This window comes from Elephas maximus, chromosome 24, assembly GCF_024166365.1.
Source record: "Elephas maximus indicus isolate mEleMax1 chromosome 24, mEleMax1 primary haplotype, whole genome shotgun sequence".
In the NCBI taxonomy this organism is placed as follows: Eukaryota; Metazoa; Chordata; class Mammalia; order Proboscidea; family Elephantidae; genus Elephas; species Elephas maximus.
In genome coordinates, this window is record NC_064842.1 from 49,548,298 (window position 1) to 49,566,577 (window position 18,280).

The following is an 18,280-nucleotide window of genomic DNA, read 5'->3' on the forward strand; positions in this document are numbered from 1 at the left end:
GAACTGTAAGATAAGCTTCCTCAAATATTACTTTCATCACGTCTTATCCTTATACAGAAAATTGACCCTTCCTGCCAATAGGATGGTGTCCAAATATTTTACTTTGGAATTCCAACCCCTCTATAATCTGGCCTCACTTTACTCATCGAGATATTTCTCCAGGTATTTCCTAATTCTCCATTCCCCACTCTAATTAGTATACTCTCCTCCCTGCCTTCACACACAGTGTTGGATATTTTGCTTTCTCTGCACTTCTGCTCCCAAAACTTCCTTAACCTGGAGCGAATGCACCTTCCTCCCAGCGCTTAACTTCTTCTCTGTCCATTCTTTAAGGCCCATCTTATAGAGTTGCTATGAGTCGGAATAGACTGAACCCCAGTGAGTCTTTTTTTTTTGGGGGGGGGGTGTTTTATGTCCCACTTAAAGCATAAATCCTTCCTGTAGTACGCCTGCCATGCGGACCCCTTCCTAGCCTGATCATCTGCAATACTTATTATCTGTTATAGTACATTTTTCATCCATTCTAAGACGTACTTTAAAAAAAAATTAATATCTCTTAAATTGGAATTTATTTACAATCAGTGATGTATCACAGTTTAGTTGGAAGTGGTCTTCCTTTCTTACTGGGACATAAAATAATGGTGCAACTTATAGTTGATAGTATCATGTTGTTACTTTCTGTCAAATCAGCACTAAGTCATGGCAACCTTTTGTATAAGACCATGAAAGGTCACCTGGTTTTGCACCATTTTCACCATAGTTGGTATGCCTGAGTCCATTGTTGCAGCTATTGTGTAGCGCCTTCAAGAGTTGGAATTGATTCGATGGCAATGGGTTTTGTTTTTTGTTTACAAATGTCTTGAATTAATACTAGCATCATTCTACTGTGTAGGTCAAGAAAAAATTAAATATTTGAACCTCAGTGCTACGCAACTCTCTATTGTCAGGAAAACAACAACCAAACAACCTGTTGCCGTCCAGTGGATTCCAACTCAGCAAACCTATAGGAAAGAGTAGAACCACCCCATAGGGTTTCCAAGGAGCAGGTGGTGGATTTGAACTGCTGATCTTTTGGTTAGTAGTCAAGTGCTTAACCACTGTGCTGCCAGGGCTCGCTCCCCATTCTGTTGTCAATAAATGTCGCAAATGAATACCATGGTTTAAAATCTGTGCATTAAACCTTTAATGAATTGATATTTCTATTGTTTTTTTCCATATGTTCCAAGATACTTTATGAGTTTGAAGTGCTAGATGATATTCATTTAATTAGCCTATAATTCCATTTCTCTACCCTATTATTGCTGAGAGAAACACTGTAGTCTTTTTCTTCCCAATATTCTTTCCTAGTCATGCCCTGGCCAAGACATGTAGTTTCTTACTGAATTATAAGTCTATATTTTTTAATTACTCTAATGTCAAAGATGATGACTTCAGCATATTTAACTCCAGAAGTCATATACAGATTAAATTGCTAATTACCATAAAGTTAATTATGGCTCAGAAATGAGAAAGGTCTACTCCTATTGAAATGTTCCTAAAAACAAGATAAGGCCTTAGAAAATAACCCAGGGGTCAATGCAATTGTTTTATGGAATCAAGATAAATTTTCAACTATTTCTCTTGTGGTTTAGAAACTCTGAGTGCTGAGTTCAACCAGCCTGTGATAGCTTGCACGTTAAGAGTCTTTCACTGAATGAGCCTGAGTAAGACCATTCATTGTCATAGGGTAAAGAATATCTAATGTTGCGATTTGTCTCTTCGCCTGGTATGCTGGACAATGATTAGTTCATTACATAAATTACTGCATTTAAAAGTTTGTCGTCTGATTCCTACTTTAAATATATTATTACAGTCTCATTTAATAATTAAACAATCAACTTTAAGACATGAAATCTATCTAATCCCTTTCAAATTTCCAAATGTCTACTAGATGGGTAAGTACATATTATGTATTAATAAATATGTATAGAAATAAGAAGGTACAAAACTAATGTGTTGTCGTTAGGTCCACTTGAGTCAGTTCCAACTCATAGCAACCCTATGAACAACAGAAAGAAACACTGACCGGTCCTGCACCATCCTCAACAATCGTTGTTATGCCTTTTTTAAGCCCATTATTGGCAGCCCCTGTGTCAATCCATCTTGTTTAGAGTCTTCCTCTTTTTCGCCAACACCATAACTCAAATGCATCAGTTCTTCTTCCATCTTCCTTATTCGCTGTCCAGCTTTCACATGCATATGAGACGATTGAAAATACCATGGCTTGGGTCAGGTGCACCTTAGTCCTCAAAGTGACACCTTTGCTTTAACAGTTTAAAGAGGTCTTTGACAGCAGATTTGCCCAATGCTATGCTTCGTTTGATTTCTTGACTGCTGCTTCCATGGGGATTGATTGTGGATCCAAGTAAAATGAAATCCTTGACAACCTCAATATTTTCTCCATTTATCATGATGCTGCTTATTGGTCCAGTTGTGAGGATTTTTGTTTTCTGTATGCTGAGGTGTAATCCATACTGAAGACTGTGGTCTTTGATCTCCACCAGAAAGTGTTTTAAGTCCTCTTCACTTTCACCAAGCAAGGTTTTGTCATCTGCGTATGCAACCAAAAATGCAAGGGAAAAAGTATCATAGACGCTTGATAATTTTGATGCATACATCAAAATGGGTATTAATAATAATGAAATTGTTATTTTTCTCAATTTTTTGTCATTTGCAGTATTTGTGAGCTTTTAACAAATTGAATTGTGCATGAGTTATTTTCTCATTCAAAGTAACTATTTTTGTACCTACTTTTGTATTTGTGATGTTGTATTCCATTTCTTAAAGAGGGTCCCCAAACAGCATAAACTTTAGGCCCACACGTCTTGGGTCTGCTCCTGACTAAGAGGTATTTGGGGAAACATTTAAGCTCTATTATCTTTTGCTAAGATATTTTTACACTACTTTTCCATCACAGCCCCAGAACTGTTTCCCTGCTCGCAAAAAGCAGTTTACTAGAGGTCAAACAGAGGATATGCTATCCCAGTTTAGGGTATCAGATGCCAAATGGATGTGTATGTTGATTGTTTAAATCTGGTCTTACAAATTACCGTCACAGGGAATGTACTTTTACGCCTTTGTGTATCTAGCTCAGAATCTGCTATTTGGCAAAATGACTGTACTTAAATGTTTACTGTCCTAATTTAAAATCCCTTTCTAGACCATAAATCAGTTTTATTATTACTTCAGTTGTTACTAGGGACACTAGGCATTGGAATCTACCCCATGGCAATGTTTTTTGTTTTTCTTAGTTGTTAATACACTGTGATAATTAGCTAAAAAGGAACAGTATTTGCTCCAAAGACCCTCAGAGGCTATAAATTGAATACTTTTTCTTTTTTTCCCTCCCCAGTCCCACACTGGTGAAAATGTCCTCCTTCTGTATCCTCTTTATTTTGTAATCTCTTCTTTTTCAGACGTCTGGCTTACCATTTGGTGTGTTGATGGGTTTGACTTTCTCTGACTTCACCCATTGATTTCATTTACTTCCCGAGTTTGGAGTCTTGCTTTGCTTTTCTCTTTTCCCCTTAGGACCTCCTAAGATTTGTATAGTTGTTGCCAACTGCCATGTCTGCAGTGTTGGTTTAGTTGTGGGGAGCTAATAAAGTTTTACAATAATTGAAAAGGGAGACTGAAGATATTTGGCAACTGCTGAGTATTCACTTATATTATTGCTAGCTTTTCCAGAAAAATTCAGGTTGTTATGTAAATTGAATGGTGGTTTCTAAAGATCTGAGGGAATCTGGAAAGAATTAGTGAGGTTTCTGTGCATGGTGCCAGCTTTTCAAAATTGTCTAATGTTGAATTTTTACCACTTCTGTAAAGTGTTCCCCAATAATTTAGTCTACATTAGTACCTCCTCTTTTTGACTGCCTATAGCACACATTGTTACTAGTATTTGTGCCACGTAGAACCTGTGAAATGAATGGGCCTTTACAATCCTCCCTACCGACCCACTGAGTGCACTTAGAGAGCTCTGCAGTGTGGTGTTTCAATAGATTCTTCCTAAAGATGGACATACTGCTTTTGAGGATGTTGGTAGTTCTTAGGAAGCTACTTGGAAATATTGAATATAAGATAAGCTCATGAGCACTTCTTTTTAAGATCACAAAATGCTCCTTTTTAGAGGCCCAGATTTCAGTGAAATTTGACTGTAACTTGATTGAATGTGTTACAGATACCTAAAGAATGGTTCAATCAGAATGGGTACAAATCAACATGGAAGCATAGAAACAGTTTAGTCATTAAGGCAAATGTTTGCAGTGCCCATCGGAATACTGTCTAGAAGTGAGGGATCCTCAGCCAGCAAAATGAGTCTTTTCAGTCCTGTATGGCTTTGATTAGTGATGAAATAAATTGTAGTCTAGAGATTATGAGACTTTCCAGCCTACTGATAAGACCACTTCTACTGTGACATTAGTTTAATGAACCAAATATAGTTAAATGTTAAATGCATCTAAATTATTTTCTGTATTTTATTACTGAACTCAGTAAGTATTTGGATTTACGTCAGTAGGGGAAGACCTCTTAAGCCAGAACATAATTGAATATTACACATAGTCAACTTTATGCTTGAAAAATCCCCTGTATCGAGCTTAGATTAGCAGCTCAAAGTCTAGTTTGTCTCCTTTCTTCCTCACTCCCTTCGTTGTTTTTTTTTTCTCTCTATTTCTCTGCCTCTCCCTCTTCCCTTCCATCATCCATCCACCCAACCATTCATCCATTGCTTCTTCCCTTCCTCCGTCCCTCCACTCTCTCTCTCTCTTTCTTTCTTTCACTGGGACAGTTGGAACCTAAGATTTCTTTTAAAGGTAGGCATGGGCAGTAATGAGAATACCGTACAGCTTTACCTTATGTTACAAGATTACAGTGGTTAAGAGCATGGCATTTGGAATTCTGTGCCTTTTTTTTTTTTTTTTGAATCTTATATCTTATACCTACTGTGTGTTCCTTACTGAAAAAAATGTAAATACAAATAATTAACTTATAGGCTATAAAACAAATTAAACAAGGTAAAATCTGTAAAGTTTTTAGCATGAGGCTTAGCTTATAAGTGCTATTTAAATGGTAGCCACCAAAACAACCTTTCGTTATGATTTGGATTCCAGAATAAGTCTGCCTCCAGCAGCCAGTGTGGGAAGTTATGTGGCCATAATTGTTCTGATACCTCCTCATTGTAAATGTTTAATTTGACATTATCAGTCTTTTCAATTCAAAATATATGTATATACCCAAGTAAATAGATCTTATCCCTTATTAAATTCTTTCTGTGAATGAATTCTGTATTTTGAGATCTTTGGGAGAGATCTTGCTCACCTTCACTAGTTATGTATTGTAAGGGAGTAATAGGATTAGAAGGAGCTTTAGTGGCATAATGGGTAAGCCCTTGGCTGATAACAGAAAGGTCATCGGTTTAAGCCACCAGCTGTTCCGAAGGAGAAAGATGTGGCAACCTGCTTCGTAAAGATTATAGTCTTGGAAATCCTATGGAGTGGTTCTACTCTGTCCTATAGGGTTGCTATGAGTTGGAATTAAATAGACAACAGTAAGTTTGAGTTTTTGTTTAATAGGATTGGTAAATGTCAAGTAATAAGCCAGATAATTTTGTATTTTAGCTTGATTCCAGTAAAACTGGGGAAGGGCAGATCAGGACACATAAATACCTATTTTTAAGATTCATTATATGTTAAAGGACAATGTTCCACTGCTATTCATAAAGTTTTCACTGGCTGATGCTTTTCAGAAGTAGACTGCTGGTCCTTCTTCCTAGTCTGTCTTAGTATGGAAACTCAGCTGAAACCTGTCCTCCATGGGTGACCCTGCTGGTATCTGAATACCAGTGACATAGCTTCCAGCATTACAGCAACACGCAAGCCTCCACAGTACGCCAAACTGACAGACACGTTTAGAGACCATCTCAAGAATAGATTTGATGCATTGAGCACTATTGACTGAAGACCAGACGACTTGTGGAATGACATCAAGGACATTATATGTGAAAAAAGCAAGAGGTCATTGAAAAGACAGGAAAGAAAGAAAAGACCAAGATGGATGTCAGAGAAGACTCTGAAACTCACTCATGAATGTTGAGCAGCTAAAGTAAAAGGAAGAAATGATGAAGTGAAAGAACTGAACAGAAGATTTCAAAGGGTGGCTCGAGAAGACAAAGTAATATAATGACGTGCAAAGAGCTGGAGATAGAAAACCAAAAGGAAAGAACATGACTAGTGTTTCTCAAGCTGAAAGAACTGAAGAGAAAGTTTAAGCCTCGAATTGCAATAGGAAGGAGTCTATGGGGAAAATATTAAACGGCACAGGAAGCATCAGAAGAAAATGGAAGGAATACACAGAGTCTTTATACCGAAAAGAATTAGTAGATGTTCAACCATTTCAAGAGGTAGCATATGATCAGGAACTGATGGTACTGAAGGAAGAAGTCCAAGCTGCTCTGAAGGCATTGGTGAAAAACAAGGCTGCAGGAATTGACAGACTATCAATTGAGATGTTACAAGAAACGGCTGCAGCACTGGAAGTGCTCTCTGGTCTATGCCAAGAAATATGGAAGACAGCTTCCTGGCCAGCTGGCTGGAAAAGATCCATATTTATGCCTATTCCCAAGAAAGGTGATCCAACTGAATGCAGAAATTATAGAACAATATCATTAATATCACATGCAAGCAAAATTTTGCTGAAGATCATTCAAAAACAGCTGCAGTGGTTTATCGACAGGGAACTGCCAGAAATTCAGGCTGGTTTCAGAAGAGGACGTGGAATCAGGGATATCATTGCTGATGTTAGATGGATCCTGGCTGAAAGCAGAGAATACCAGAAGTGTTTACCTGTGTTTTATTGACTATGCAAAGGCATTTGACTGTGTGGATCATAACAAATTACGGATAACATTGCAAAGAATGGGAATTCCAGAACACCTCATTGTGCTCATGAGGAACCTTTACATAGAGCAAGAGGCAGTCGTTTGGGCAGAACAAGGGAATACTGATTGGTTTAAAGTCAAGAAAGGTGTGTGCCAGGGTTGTATTCTTTCACCATACCTATTTAATCTGTATGCTGAGCAAATAATCCGAGAAGCTGGACTATATGAAGATAAACGGGGCATCAGGATTGGAAGAAGACTTATTAACAACCTGCATTATGCAGATGACACAACCTTGCTTGCTGAGAGTGAAAAGGACTTGAAGTGCTTACTAATGAAGATCAAAGACCACAGCCTTTAGTATGGATTGCACCTCAATGTAAAGAAAACAAAAATTCTCACAACTGGACCAACGAGCAACATCATGATAAATGGAGAAAAGACTGAATTTGTCAAGGATTTCATTTTACTTGGATATACAATCAACAGCTATGGAAGCAGCAGTCAAGAAATCAAACCACGCATTGCATTGGGCAAATCTGCTGCAAAGGACCTCCTTAAAGTGTTGAAAAGCAAAGATGTGACCTTGAAGACTAAGGTGTGCCTGACCCAAGCCATGGTATTTTCAACCACATCATATGCATGTGAAAGCTGGACAATGAATAAGGAAACTGAAGAATTGACGTCCTTGAATTGTCGTGTTGGCGAAGTATGTTGAAGATACCATGGACTGCCAAAAGAACAAACAAATCTGTCTTGAAAGAAGTACAACCAGAATGCTCCTTAGAAGCAAGATGATGAGACTGCATCTTACACACTTTGGACATGTTGTTGGGAGGGATCAGTCCCTGGAGAAGGACATCATGCTTGGCAAAGTAGAGGGTCGGTGGAAAAGAGGAAGATCCTAAATGAGGTGGTTTGGCACAGTGGCTGCAACAATGATCTCAAGCATAACAGCAATTGTAAGGATGGCGCAGGACCGGGCAGTGTTTCATTCTGTTGTGCATAGGGTTGCTATGAGTCGGAACTGACTCGATGGCACCTAACAACAACGTACGTTAAAATATATTTTATTTTAGTTTTTGACTAATAATTAGTCTGCAGTACAATGGAATACTTTAATTCATAGTTTCATCTTCTCTTAATTATTTATTTAACGACTTATAAACAGATACTGGAAAGGAGCCTGTAGCCCATTATAAATTGAGGAATTCCTTTGCAAAGTAAATTATTTCACACTCTCATTTACTTATTTTAAATAAGCTGTTCAGATACTTCTTAAAAGCATATTGTTCAGTAAGGTAAAAGACTTTCTACAGAAGAGGGGTACTTTTATAAAGTTGTTTTGAAAACCTGCCTTCTTATCTCCTTTTGAGAATCTTGCCAAACTATGAACCTTTCTCCTGTGTACTGTGTCCACCTACATATGCAGTTGATATGATTTCAGGGAGTTCATAGATGCCCCTGAAGCCATTCGTGGACTCCAGATTAGTGATTCCATTTTATGTGAGATGGAGTTTCATGTAACCATGTACCTTTGTGTTTTTTTTTTTATACTTGTCTCTATTCTCAGCTCCTACCTCATTTCCTACCTCAGGTCCTTAATAAAAAATGTGTGTCTGTATGTCTCTACGTATATGCAGATGAATAAATAAAGGGGTTGAGTGGGGAGAAAGAGTTAAGCCAGGGTTTGGACGTCTTCCTGCCTTCAACGAAGCCAGGAGTAAGAGTGAGACCGTAACTAACCTATGTTTGTATATATGTGTGTGTGTGTGTGTATTTATGTATTTTTACAACTTTTCCTTTTTATAACTATAAAGAGTTTCAGTGGGACAGCTGAACTCACTGAGATTTGGCTACTCGAAAACAGACAGGTATTTAGTAAATAAATAAAACTGAACAAAACCAAACACTAAGCGAACAACAAAGGATCCAGTGGGAGACATGAATGATAAAGTCAATCTTCTATATTTTTATTATTTTAAATAATGCATACTTTCTGGCAAGCTAAATTTCCTCAATCATTTGTAACACACTGAAGTTGTGACACATAAGAATTTTATGAAGATAAATTAATGAAATACACTTTGACAGTTTAAAAGAGCTAGCAGGAATGATTTCACCCTTCAGAAATGTCTGAAGTGTGCTCTTATTTTTTCAGCTGTTTGCACGTTAGAAACCTTTCATCATGTCAGAGGCGTGGTAGTTTTACCTCAGTTTTAGGTGCTCATTCAGTTGAAGTTGAGAGCTACTCTTTTCATCAACCTTTCTAGTGTCCCACTGAACCCAAAATTTCTGATGCCCTTCCAATTTCTAACCCCTCTCCCAACTCCTGTATTCTTTGTAAACTGGGTAAAAACTTCAGTTCTGCCAGCAGGTCTGTTGTTGAAAATTCTTATAACACGTAAATTATTTCTTACTTTGCAAACCTTCAGCATGAGCATGTATGATCTGTACAATGGGTCACTGACTATACTTGTTTAATGAACACTTACTGTTGGTAAAATTCACTGTAGAGTTTTCCAAATTAAATAGGTACCTGATACACAAAGAGTAATACAAATTAGTATTGCCGGGAGAGACCCTCCTACGAGTTCTCAAAAGGTGACATTTCTTCAATGGAATTGCGAACTATGAAACTCGGTTTGTCAGTGCTCTAAGAAAGGACCTTGTATAACAGGCTGTCATTAATCAAACTGACAGCACTGATGGATAAAATCAGAATGCCAGCTCATTCATCTCTGATGAGAAATCTGGTTGCCACCATCTAGAGCATTCACGTCAGCATGACTAGTGCATTCTTTCTGTAGGTGCACATACAAGAGGGATAATCGTCTGAAGGTTTGCAGGAATCAGAACAAGGGGAGACTTGTTCTAAGGCTCTATTCTGAGCCATTATGTACCGATAGCTAAGTTTATTTTCACAGGATGATATATTTCCCCTTTTGTCTAAGTTCTTGTTTGGGAGGGGCTGCGAGGGGAGTGTCATGTCTTTAAATTCCATTTTTATCTTCAACTGGGACCTCTCAACTGAACTCCAGATTCATATATCTGACTGTCTCCTTTATAGTTCAACCTCAGTGTCTAATTTTTTTGTTGTTAATTGTTGTTGAATCAATTCTTACTCATGACGACCCTGGTATTTGTCGAAAATGGCATCCTACATTCTCCTCCTCATTCCACCACCCCCTCAAACCAACTTTTTCTGCAGTCTTTCTAGTGTCAGTTAATGGAAGCTGAGGAATCATCCTCAGACCCTCACGTCCAGTCTTTAACAAACCTGTCAACTCTGCCATCAAAAACATCCATAACTAGCTACTTTTCACTGAGCCGCTGCCAAAATTCTGGTCTAGGTTACATCATCTCCTGTTTGGATTATTGCAGTGGTCTCCTAACTGCTGTCCCTGCTTCTGACCTTGCACTCTTACTGTCTAATTTCAACTCAGAGGCCAGAGTGACCCTTTATACATGGAATCAAATTATGTCACTCCTGTGCTATTATGACTTATTTTGAATCTACTGTTTAAACACAGAAATATGTAGTACAGCACCCCTACATACTTACTCTTGAAGTGAAGATGAGAAGCAGAGTTTTCACGGTCAGGCGCCTCGTGTATAACTGGGAGTTCTCTGAATTAACCTCCATGTAGAATGCAATGTTTCTTAAAGGGAAAATAACGAAAATGTGCTCCCTTGAAGCTTACATATGCCTTTTTAAAACTCAACAGTAATCAGGGCAGTTGTTTATAACTTAGATCAATGAAAGATTTTTTTCAAGAAGGAGTGATTTATCACTGATGTTGTTTTTAATTGCCAGGGCCTGGTGGTATGTAAAGGCAGAACAACTTTCAGTCAGTAAAATTCTCTACAGATAACACATCCATTTATTTCCTGCATCCAGCGTGGACTACTCACACTGCCAACCCTTGGTACACCCGTGGCTAGGCCTTTACCATGGACGTAACTGGGAGTCATTAAAACCTTTTAAGTAGAAAAGTGAATCACATTTTAATAATATAAATTGGGCATTTGTGTTCTGATCTTATTTATTGCTTGAAGGTAAGAGGTAGTTAGTTTGTGTCTTATGCATGTTTGTCCTATATCCCCAACCAGATTATCATCAGTGGTGGGTCAGTGGAAGAATTCTCGCCTTCCAGGCAAGAGACCTGAATTTGATTCCTGACAGTGCACTTCATGTGCAGTTACCACCCATCTATCATTGAAGGCTTGTGTGTTGCTGTGATGCTGAACAGGTTTCGGTGGAGCTTCCAGACTAAGTCTAGGAAGAAAGGCCTGGTGATCTATTAAAAAAAAAAATCAGCCATTGAAAATTCTGTAGATCACAATGGTCTGATCCCATCGTGCACTGGGTCCCCATGAATGGTGTCAGATAACAATAGCCTTGCATACATTTTCTGAGCAATTTTCTAGTATTACTGAGCTTGAAAAATCGGAATCAAATGCTACTAAGAAGCATGCATTTTGACATTTGTTTTAAAAACTGGCTTAATTCCAAAGATTTCTTCCTTGCATTTTTAAATCCCAAGCTAACGAACTAAATAAATAAATAAACTCTAAATACAGCCTGTTGCTCACGTTTAAGATGACACATACAGGTTGAACTCTACTCAGCTTTAGTGCTGAAAATTCAGAGCTGAGAGGGAATCTGTCACAAATAAACACAGAGTCAAAATGCTAGCTTTTGGCACACTCTTAACTCTGAGAGTAAAGATCTGATATACAGTTCCCCCTCCCTTTCTCCCTCTTTCCGTCACTTTCTCCCTTTATCTCACATATATTTATCAGGAATCTATTATATGCCATGCACTATATTAGGTTCAAGGGATATGTTGTTTTTGATGTGTTCCAAGTGTTGATTCCCACTCATAGAGATCCTGTAGGACAGAGTAGAACTGTCCCATAAGGTTTCCTAGGTTGTAATCTTTACAGGAGCAGATCAGCCAGGTCTTTTCTCCCATGGAATGGCTAGGGGGTTTGAACTGTTGACCTTTCAGTTAGCAGCCAAGCGCTTAACCATTGCACCACCAGAGCTCCTTTGAAGGGATATAGGGGTGAACAAATCCGGCATGGTCCCTTCCCTCATGGAGCTTACTTTTTAGTAGGCAAGACAGATGATCAGCAACAACAAAAATACAAATAAATGCATAATTACCAATTGGGTTTAACACCAAATCGTGTTTGCCATATTTTCTACCAAGAAGACAAGGGATGTCCTGGGGAAGTCCATTTAGGTATAACTCACTACATAAGAAAGACCTTTCCAAACAAAGCTATTCTTCAACTTTTGTTCTTGAAGGATGTATGCAAAAATTGACTTCACTTCCATTTCTACTTAATACTATGTATTTCATAATACATAGTAATGTATGCTGGTTTTGTGCTTTAAAAGGATATTAGCATCTCATTCCAAAGTTGAACAGACCTTTGAACTTGTTTTTATATAGATTATTACTTAGGATGCAGAATGTTTAAGAGAATGTCTTCAGGAATACAGTGTACTTATATAAAAATAACTATTGAGCCAGAATCTGTCCGGTTCGCTATTTAAAAGGTACAAGAACTCTTTCAAATACCGGTTTCCTCATCTATAAAATAAAGGAATTGGGTTAGATAATCTCTAAGGTTCTTTCCAGTTATAAGCTACAAATCATTAGAGAACCATTTTTACATGAAAGCTTTTAATGTATAGTAAATGGTTCACTAGCAGTTTGAAAAGTCCTTGTGTTGATAAAAACACACCAATCCAAAGGCTTTCACATCATTCCAGTTTCATTCCTTTTGTCATAATAGATGATCATTTCCCATCTCATGAGAATGTTTTTCATAGTTAAAAAATTAAGATTTCTTTTTCTTAACTGTGACAATCTGAGAGATCAGAATCCTCATTTGTGATGTGTTCTGTAGCTTGTAGTGATCTACTCTTATTCATTTGTTGGTAGTATCTGTATTTTGAATTGTGTAAAAATAAAATGGGTTGCATCTGTTTTCAATTTTATTGTTCTTATAAGTGAATAAAAAAGTGATTTGAGACTCTTGACAGAAGTCTGCACTGTGTCTTTCTCAGCAAGTTATGTTATGATACATGGTAATCCCTTTGTGAAAGCCTCATAAATGTTGATGTATTGGAAATGGTATTAAGAGTAAAGCAAAGTCTACTTATGTTCTGTACCATTTGAACACACTTGCATTCTGAAAATGCACTTAAATTAGAAGGGGTTCCATTTTCATAAGAATGCCTAAAACTTGGTGATTTTAATGCCTAATCAATAGACAACAAGATAAATTTTCAGTGGTATAAGCTGTCATTGGGCTTGAAGGGAAGATATATTTAAAGGACCATTCAGAAATAGTACTGTAAATTTAAAGAAGGATGGATGCAAAAATTCACTTCTGTTTCTACTTAATACTATTGCATTTCATTATTGGATTTGAGATACCGTATAATTCTGGGTGGTACTTGCTTTCTAATCCCTTTTTCATCCTTTTCCATTGAGACTCACTTATGAACACATTAAGTGTCTTGCTCTTAAAACAAATGTTCTCTCCATTTGTCAGATTTCTTCCTGTCCTTTGCCCTCTTCAGTATTTACATCAGACATTATTTCCAAAGTTATTTATTATCAGTCAAATTAATCAAATGCTTTCTTAGCCCCTAAATTGATCATTTCCATTTCCTTGAGTTAGGTAGACTCTTACAGCCAAATTTCACATATAAGACATAAACATGTCAACACTCTGATTATTAAAATATGTTAAATATATGGTAAAATATTAGTTATATATATTTAGTTACATGGCCTCAGTAGACATAGGAACAGATTTGATAGGCAGAAAAATCCGTATCTTTCTGTTCTAGCATAATTCATCACTCAGAATCCATTTTTCAAAAAATGTCACCTGCTTCTTGAGACAATTATATTAACTTTATTTTGTGTTCAAAATCCCAGGTTCTTTATGAGGTTAAATTTTGAAGGTATATATAAATTTGATTGTTGGGGTAATTAATTGTAATAGATTTGGTTTTCCTGCTCCATTCATCTGTGAGGAGCCCTGGTGCCACAGTGGTTAAGACCTATGGCTGCTAACCAAAAGGTCAGCAGTTCAAAACCACCAGACGCTCCTTGGAGACCCTCTGGGGCAGTTCTACTGTCCTATAAGGTTGCTATGGTTTGGAAGCAACTCGACGCAATGAGTTTATTTCTATGCATTTACTTAGTTCCTCTGTCTGTCTAGTATGCCTTTACCTTACTTTTTCATTTGCAAAAATTTTGTCTGACTTTCATGGCTGGAGTTTTTCACTTTGCTTCTGAAGTCATTGTTGAAACATTCAACAAACTGAAGGTAAGGGAATTTAGTTGAGGTGGGAGGAAGCTAATATCATTTGGAATATCTACTATGTGGCAAGTACTTGAGGGGCACATGCCATACATTGTTCCAACAAGGGCTACCTGTTTTCTGAATTCCCATAACATTCTTTTATTTAAGAAGATATCATTATGGGTAGTGGGTTAATCATTATTATTATCATCATGACCAGTTTCATTGACATTGCATGCCACCTGGTTTTGGGCATACAAAGAAATAGGAAATGTGGTTCTTGACCTTGGAGGGAAAGCAGGAAGATATATTAAAAATAAATAATATGTGTAAAAAATTCCACAAATACTAATTCAGAGAAGAGGAGGGTCACTGCATATTGAGTAAATATAAGCACTTCAATATTTAGTACCTGGGTTAGTAGAATAGTACCTTGAACAATAAACATTTGTTTAATGAATGAACATAATTGCTTCATGTTGTTAATAAGATGAGATGTTTTAGCCACTTTCCTTACCTGAGGGATATATATATATATATATCCCATTGCCATTGCGTCAATTCGGACTCATAGTGACCCTATAGGACAGAGTAAAACTGCCCCAATAGGATTTCCAAGGAGCATTTGGTGGATTTGAACTGCTGACTTTTTGGTTAGCAGTTGTAGCTCTTAACCACCTAGCAGCCAGGGCTCACTCTCTCTGTTTACATATCTTTTATAGAGAACAAAGATACTGCCTAATATTTCTTGCTTGATGCATTTATTTGTGACTGTCTCTATTGAAATTTTAAAAATGTTTTATTTACTTTGAGTAGCTTGACAGTAGCTTAAGATTCAGTTTTATGCAGTGTCTCATGTATAATTATAAGGGGAATTGTTCATGATAGGATACAGCCTTAAAGGAAATATGAATCAGAGAAAGACCTGTGGAAGATTAGTGATTATCATGATTTAGAATTAATTGTAGCAATTTCAGCTAAGCAGTCCCAGTGCAGACATGCACTGTTTGTCTAATAGGAAATTGTCTTCGCTGTTGCAGACCACTTCTGTCAATTACAAGTTTTCCTTGTTCACATAAAGGTGCGAACACCCTTTTGTAACCAAAATTCTTAACATTTTCCCAAAGGTGGTTTTTCAAGAATACACTAAAATTCCTTCTAATCTGAAATATTTTTCCATTTTCTTTAAATACAATAGTTACTTTCGAGTTACTCTCTTACTTATTGACTTTATCATAAAATATGTATTTTGTTGGTTATTATTTTTCAACAATTAAAGCACCCAATCTACTAAAATTGGGTTTGATACCTTGCTGAAGTAGCTGTCTTTTGTCAGTTGCCTCTGGGAAGAAATGAAATCCAGAAAGAAAGAATGGAGGGAAAAGAGATCACACCTCATTGGCAATACCATGATTTTTAATAGGTTCTTTTCATTTCTCTTGAGAAATAGAAATGGTGTGTAATATCTCCACCTGCTTCACTTACTGCTTTTTGGACACTGTAGATAAAATCTCATTTTAAATGTTTTATCCCAATAGGAAATTTGAAATTTGAGCGTGGGCTATTTTATTTTGAATCTGCATTTTATTCTGAATCTGCTACAATAACCAGACACAGGAAAAGTCCTGTCTTCACTGATGACTGAAGTAAACCCACACGGTACAGAAAGCGTCTGAGTCATGGGATTAACCAGCGCAGACTGCTGCATCTAGTAGCAGCGGTGGGAGTAAAAGGACTGTAAGCGTCTTCTGATTTCACTCACACTTCTCTTTGTCTGTTACAGGTACTAAAATGGGTAGAAGAAGCAGTGCAGGCCTCCAAAGTTCACCTCTTATCCACAGATCATTTGGAACAGGCTGTGAACGTTTGGCAAATTCCTTTTGATCCCAGCCTAAAAGAGGTTACTGTGTCTCTGAGTGGCCCTTCTCCAGTGATTGAAATTCGCAATCCTTTAGGTGAGAAGTATCTAAATTCATATGATAGAATACAAAAGCCATGAAGGGCAAAATAGTTTTTGCACATTTATATATGGCAGGTTGTTGTTATTAGGTGCCATTGAGTTGAATCTGATTTATAGTGACCCCATGTGACAGAGTAGAACTACCCCATGGGTTTCCATAGGCTGTAATCTTTATGGGAGCAGCTCAGCTTGCCAGGTCTTTCTCCCACGGAGCCACTGGGGTAGGTTCGAACCTCCAACATTTTGGTTGGCAGCTGAGTGCTTAACTGTTCGTACCATCAGGGCTCCTAATGGCAAGTTAATGCTAACTTTATGAAAAATTCAATAAATTCAGAAGTGGCTAGCAAAGATGCTTAAAAAGTAAATCTCATTTTTTTTTAGTCTTAATTATTGTTGAAGTAACATGAAACTCAAAAAGCTAAAACTTTTAATGACTTAAACAGATCAGATTTAGTAAATTAATTGTAGTCTGAACTGTATTAAAAAGAAATATTATTAAAAAAGTCAGTAAATATTCAGAGAAGAAGAGGGGCTACCAAATACTGACTAAACATCAGCTCATCAATCTTAACCCCTGGAAGAATATCTTGAACAATAAGTGTGTTTGTTTAATGAATGAACATAATATTTAAATTGATCCTAAAATTTTATTTTCCTAATCTACGTATGAGGAAATATTTCAAAATATTTCATAGCAAGTAATTCAGTACAATTCAGTATTTTATGTTACTTTTAAATGAATTTTAAGAAAAAAAACTTTTAAAACGACTGTCTAAATTTTCACTGAATCATCTTGGAAAGGTTTACTTTTACAGAAGACAGTTGTTAAAAGTCAAATTTATATTTTTATTAGAGAAATGCTTTAATTTACTTTGCATTAATTTGAGTCTGAGAAAATAACTAACACCTAAAAGAAAAAAACAGCCTTTCAAATTGTCCTCAGAGGTTCCATGTATACTGGCAATCAAACTGAAATGTTAAAAAACAAGCAAAACCTTTTTTAAGACTGCCACAGCTTTAGCCTTATAAACAGATTTGTCTGTTGAAGCTGCATTCCACTCTAATAACGTCCATGCTACCCAGGAAAGATTAGTTTCTTCTACTACCTGGATTGGAAACCCTGGTGGAGTAGTGGTTAAGTGCTACGGCTGCTAACCAAAGGGTCGGCAGCTCGAATCCACCAGGCACTCCTTGGAAACTATGGGGCAGTTCTGCTCTGTCCTATAGCGTCACTATCAGTCGGAATGGACTTGACGGCACTGGGTTTTTTTTGTTTGGTACTACCTGGATACTTAAAAGTACCTGTATCGATTGTATTATGTTTCCTCTCCGTTAAAAAGTCGTTGAGTATACGATGATTGTAAAACTTGCGATACAAACATAGAATTGTTATAACTGATTTGTTTATATAATTGCAAAAGGAGAGCCAAGGGTCCAGTGAGTAAACTATGGCTTAATTCCAAAAATGCTTTCCTACCTGTATAAGTCCCAACTATTAGCTACTTTAGATAAACCTCAGGTCAGTAGGGGATGGTATCGTGTTACTTGGTTACACTGCCTCCTCAGTTACTATGATGTCCCTTAAAAGCCATCTCTTGTACTTGGTGGAAAACTGGTTAGGGTTTTGTACTTGGTGCAAAGATATACTCGTGTTAGTAATGTCCTGAATGATCTCCAAAAAAGGCATTTATTCCAGTTTACTGTGTTTGCCATCTATTTAATCTAAATGTCTCTAGTGACTGCACCATAACTTCTCAGTAACCATAGTAATTGTTATCTTGGCTGGCTTTGGAAACAGGATCACAGTCTGCCAATAGTAATTCTCATTTAAAGATCGAATCAGCATAACAAATGGAAACGTGTTGCTTCAGTTTCAAAGCCCAGAAACCCTAAAATCAAGTACATTTTAGATACAAATAAAATAACATTTTAAGCTATGGGCACACATACACATAATAGGTAATTTATAGTGGAAATAGAGTGCCCTTCATTTCAGCCATGGGATAGAAAATAATAATTCTTCAGGTTGGTTTGCAGCACACTTCAGTAAAAAATGCCTCCTTCTTATT

At 37.0% G+C, this 18,280-nt stretch overlaps 1 protein-coding gene across 5 annotated transcripts in view; it reads left to right on the forward strand.

The window, feature by feature from the left end:
• HMCN1 (hemicentin 1) overlaps positions 1-18,280 on the forward strand; it is a 551,288-nt gene that overhangs the window by 184,567 nt on the left and 348,441 nt on the right. For all 5 annotated transcript variants that reach the window (XM_049868532.1, XM_049868536.1, XM_049868533.1 and 2 more), the window contains exon 5: positions 16,035-16,206. In XM_049868532.1, the coding sequence (XP_049724489.1) occupies positions 16,035-16,206 (172 nt within the window). The remainder of the gene's footprint in view (positions 1-16,034; positions 16,207-18,280) is intronic.